At 32.5% G+C, this 5,572-nt stretch overlaps 1 protein-coding gene across 1 annotated transcript; it reads right to left on the bottom strand.

Annotated features, from left to right (window-relative positions):
- Positions 1-1,874: 1,874 nt before the first annotated feature.
- On the bottom strand, positions 1,875-4,723 carry LOC140985778 (disease resistance protein RPM1-like). Its single transcript, XM_073453702.1, has one exon. It carries the CDS (start codon positions 4,721-4,723, stop codon positions 1,949-1,951), a length of 2,775 nt encoding a protein of 924 aa, XP_073309803.1. The 3' UTR covers positions 1,875-1,948.
- Positions 4,724-5,572: the final 849 nt, after the last annotated feature.

The raw sequence follows: 5,572 nt of genomic DNA, 5'->3' as shown, positions 1-5,572 counted from the left end.
AAAAAATTAGCCACAATGCATGAACTCTCACTTTGTGCAATGACAAAACATAAGATGAGTTAACTACTTATCAAGTGAGATACTTATATATATGAGTTTCATTCAGCTTAGCACATTATATTTTTTTTTATTAACTCACTTATCCTTCATTTTTACTTTATTAACGTCGCAGTGTGGCAGTCAACCAGTATGACTCATTCAAACATTAGCCTTTGATTTTTTTAGTAAATAGTGACCACCACTCTCACCAAATTCAATTTTTAGAAGTCGATATTAGTAATTTATAAGTAATAGAAAATTATTTAATTTTTATTTCCTATCTTTTGTTTAATTGTTTAATTTTTTATGTTCTACCTAATTAATTTTTAGAATTTTTATTGATTTTTTTTAATCAAGATTAGAAATGTTTCACGCATACAATATAGACATAAACTAATATATTTTAAAATATTAATATTGAAGTATCAAATAAATATATTGATAATTATTTAAGAACTTTTTTAAAAAATATATACAACATACAGATTTAAAAATTAACATACTAATAAGTAATTGTGATGAATATCATATGAAACAAATTGTGTTAGTCCAAAAAGATCTGATTATTGTAAATGAATCTTTCTTAATTAATTAGAAGATTTTCAGAACATGTGCTGAATTACTTAGAATGTTTTCAATATAGTATGTTGATAATTGTTTTTCCGCATGAATTAGTGATTGAGTCTTTATGAACATTTAAAAAAATTCGTTGTTATAGTAACAATGTCTTATTATTTAATATACTAAATGAAACAAATTATCAATATAAAAAACTAATCAGGAAATTCAATTAGTTTGATTGACACGCTATTTAGTTTGCTGATTTAATATATGTTAAATCCACAATAACTGAGTTTGACAAGCATTCTTGTAGAATAAACATAATTACAATAGATTACTTGATTGTATTTGTAATGAAATTTTGTATATTTCATATATGCTTGATTTATTTCATTTATAAGGTTGAAATTTTATATATTATGATATATAAGATTTGTTGTATATCTTAACATCGATAAATTCACTAAAAATTTATTGATTTATATTTTAATTCTCGCTACCACATAATTCTGGTTTCCAGACATTGTGTATTCATTTGCTTGAATTTATTATTCTTTATTTTTCGAAGACCCATAATATGTCAAACATGAAAATGAATATTAATTTAAAGAGATGATAATATTTATATATTGTAATAACGTGTTTAACCCTCACTATACTGATAAAAATAACTTAAAATTAATATGTTTAAAAACATATCGTCAGGAAGCCAAAAACAAAATGTTAACTTTAATACTCAATTTTCAGAGACTAAAAAAATATCTCAATGACCCACAATTTTTAAACAAGATAGTAACATCACAATTATAAATCAAGACGATATTTTCCCCTCTATATGATGAATTTATGATTGAAAATCGATAATATTAGATATATAGATATTTAATATAAACATGTGCGGGCTCATTTAGACCTACCTTTAAATGAGCTGTGTGGGTCAAACCGAAGGACCCAACACAAATTGACGGCTTTAATCACAATTATTTTTTACCGTATTTTATTCAAATAATTTATAAATATAAACCACAAAAAAAAGTTGGTTGCAAAAAATTTTTATTTAAACACATACATTCTAGCCAACGGTCACAAGTAAAAAGATTTAAAAATCAGAATTTTTTTATAAAAAAATATATCACAATAAAATTTTTGACCATATTTTATTAAAATAATTTTTAAATATAAACATTTGCAAAACATATTTTTTAGCATGCATAAGCTATACCCAACATCACAAATACAATAAACGAAAACATGAAGGAAAAAAACAATTAATTAGACAAAAAAAAAATCACAATTATATAATAATAATAGATTTTTGAACACTGAAATATAAGATAGATACATTGTTTCACAACTTGAGCTGCTTTGGTTTCAATCCATCCTTTTCCCAAATCTCAACTCTGGGGACATGCGCAAGCTTCCACTCATGCCCTCCTCTGTGTTTCTGATCAGCAACTCTCCCATTGAATTTCTCCGACATATTCCAGATAAACGCATACTGAAGATCCCTCAGATGCTCGATTCCCTCCGGCAATTCCTCCATTCGTTTACAATCTTCTAAGTCCAATCGTACCAGGCGAGGCATGGAATCCTTCTCCACTCTCACACATCTCAACCCTCTTAAATTCCCTAGAGACAATCTTTCAAGCTTCTGAAATTTTCTGCCCTTGAAAATCAATTCTTCGCCTTCATATGCAAACATACCAATCTGTAGGCATACCATGTTGGGCAAATCTCCAAGGTTTTCTAATGGATCCTCTCTTAGTCTACTCCCCCATAATCGTAGTACAGTAAGCCCATGAAGCGAATATGCCCACCGAGGAAGCTTCTCCAAACGGCCGTAGAGACAAATTATACAAAGAAATGGCAAAGGTAGAGAAGACAAAGAGTGATCCAAATCAATCACCTCATCCTCAATGGATGAAATGTGAAGCGCCCGCAGGTTGGTAAGATTCACTAGCGACAAGCAAAGATCCATTCCATCTTCTCTTCTCAGCTTTGTGATGCCTAACCTTCGGAGTTGAGTTAGCTTCCCTACTTGTTGCACTATTTTAATGCCATCCGCTTCGTCTGCATCTATCCAACGAAGAGTTTGCAAGGATGTCAAATAAGATCCTATTTCATATGGCGCCTTACAGCCCTGTACAGGAAATGTGACTGGATTTGTGCTGTAGGACGTTCCTACTAGGATATGCCGAAGTTTGCTAAGCTTCAGAATCTCAACGGGGAATTCGGTCACTTGGGTTTGGTCGAGATATAATGTCTCTAGGTTTTGAAGATTTCGCATTGATTTTGGAATGACAGAGATATTTGTTCCGCTTAAGTTGAGATATTTGAGGTGATATAGTTTGAATACATCATTTGGGATGCTATCTATTGGAGCTTTTCTTAGACTCAATACCTTCAATATTCTGCAATGCCCCAAAACCTCATGGAAGACGAGTACTGATTCTGCATATTCTGAAAAATCCAACCAAAACAAAGAGCGAAGATACTTTACATTGTATGTCCCTTTAGATCTACTATGAATTGCCATGCGTCGGATCTTATCAGGACGTGTCATGTCCCCTTCGCCAGTTCCTGTAAACAGATTTTGTTCTCTAGATTTCAAAATGATGTATTCTCGTAGAATGTCATGGATACGAAACGATAGTGGGGCTCCATCGAGAGATGTTTCTGCTACCCCAATTAGACTTCTGTTGTGAAGCTCATTAAGATAGGCCTCTGCCATTTTTTCCTGTGTCTTTCCATCTTTTGGCTCCACAAAACCTTCTGCTATCCATATACGAATTAACTCCAACTTTGTGAGCAAATAATCTTCTGGAAAGATGCTCAAGTATAAGAAGCATGCTTTGAGATAGTATGGTAAGTCATAATAACTGAGAGACAGTAGTTTGTTCAATCTTTTGAGATAGTCTCCCTGTAATTCAAGACCAATGGTGCGCTCAAATATTTTCCAATCTTCAAAATTATTGTTCTTGGTTGCGAGGAGCCCACCAATCACAACAATTGCAAGCGGCAAGCCCTCGCATCTCTTTAAGATGCTTTTCGAGATTTCGTTTAAATAGGAAGGACATGAGTTTCGTGGAAATGCCTTTCTGTAAAACAATTTTTCCGAATTTTCAGCAGTCAAAGGAGCTAAATTATACAAATGGCCACCGGTCTCGATACAAGCAGCATTGCCTATGTTGTATAAGCGAGTCGTGATGATGATGCGGCCACGAGCATTATTTCTTGGAAATGAATACCTGATGGATTCCCATACATCGACTTTCCAAACATCATCTAGGACAATCATGTAAGTTTTATCCTTGAGAAACTTATAAACATGTTCTTTCATTCCGTCGCCATTCATTGCTTCCAGATTTTCTGGTGGTTGTAGCTTGGCTTCGCTAGTAAGCTGGTTAATCATGTCCCGCAAAAGACGATCTAAGTCGATATTCTCTGAAACAGTAACCCACACATGGCAATCGAAATTGGCGTTTACTGATGAATCATCATAGATCTTTTTAACAAGGGTTGTTTTCCCCAACCCACCCATGCCAACCACTGAAATGACCATAAGCCCATCATCAGTCTGCTTAAGCCACTCGACAAGCTGTTTCTTTGGTTCTTCAATGCCCACAACCTCCTCTTCTTCCAATAGAAGCGCATCACCTCGTGTGTCATACGTTTTACTGCTACTGCTTGACTCTTGATTCTTGAAACCATAAATGTCTTTGAATCTCAGTTGAGTCTTGGCAACATTTTCCATTCTTAACTTGATTTTTCGGAATTCAGATGCAATTTGATGGCGAAGTATCAATTTTTTTACCGAGGCATACATCTTCTTGACGTATCGTTTGTATCCATCTGCATCACAATGTAAATGGGCTAGTTTGAGCATGTATCTTTCGAGGACATCTTCAGTGTCATAAGTGATCTCGCGCACTTTCTTGACCCATTCTTTTAGTTGGGGATCAGTTTCTTCTTTCTCATCAGCAGCTCGAAGGAATGCCCTCATCTGTCCCAATTCATCTCGAATATACACGGCATTGTCTCCGATCCCTTCAAGCAATTCTTGCTCCTGTTGGAGGAAGAGAGTAAGCTGATTGAAGAGAAACGATGCCGCACTCTCTGCCATTTTTATTCATTCAAGTCCTCGTATATATGTACGTTGTTGTTATGCTGCAAGATACAAAGATTAAATGATATTTAATCAACACCTTTAAAAGATGCGACTTTAAAAATATGATTCATTTCCTAAGGTTACACTGCTCCATATCGGTCAATGAGGTGTCACTCATTTGTTTAATGTGATGAAAAACCTCATTTTTAGGGACGACTGATGGGCAAGATAGCATATCAAAACTATATACTTTTGAAATCCAAGCTTATTTCACGCAAATTAAAGAGAAAGTATGGAATTGACATTCAACAATTCAATATTCTGCCGAGAAATTAAGTTGCTAGCTTAGTATATAAATTTTAATTGAAATTTGTTTTATATTTCTACTATTTACAAATTTTTAAAATTTTAATTTTTTAAATTTAATTAAAAAATGCTTAATAATGTTATTCTTCTTTTTTTTAAAAAAATATGAGAAACGAGGCAGAAATATAATTTACAAGGTTGAATTTGGATGAATAAATATATTTATATTGTTAACAGTGAAACAATTAACGAAATATTAAATCTATACCCTATTTATTTACGCACTAATTACACTAAATAAAATAGAATTCAAATGCGTCAATTGTAGGGTGAAATTGAAATATATCATAATTAACATGAAACAATATAAAATATATAAAATAGAGTTTGAAATTTATGGTCTTGCTTCTCTAAAAGCTATAAAAATAGCTTTGAATATATTTGACAAACTAAAAGTTTGGGCATGAATGTAAGTAATGAAAACAGAGAAGCTATTATATATCAATGTATATATTAAATATATGATCATGTAACATATATAAGTAACAACCATAAATG

Source organism: Primulina huaijiensis, chromosome 10 (genome assembly GCF_012295235.1).
Source record: "Primulina huaijiensis isolate GDHJ02 chromosome 10, ASM1229523v2, whole genome shotgun sequence".
NCBI classification, from domain to species: domain Eukaryota; kingdom Viridiplantae; phylum Streptophyta; class Magnoliopsida; order Lamiales; family Gesneriaceae; genus Primulina; species Primulina huaijiensis.
The sequence above is the reverse complement of the archived record's forward strand: the minus strand, read 5'-3'. Positions and strand labels throughout refer to the sequence as shown.

Excerpts from the sequence above, each read along its gene's own strand:
- LOC140985778 (XM_073453702.1), bottom strand. The coding sequence starts at position 4,723 with ATGGCAGAGAGTGCGGCATCGTTTCTCTTCAATCAGCTTACTCTCTTC.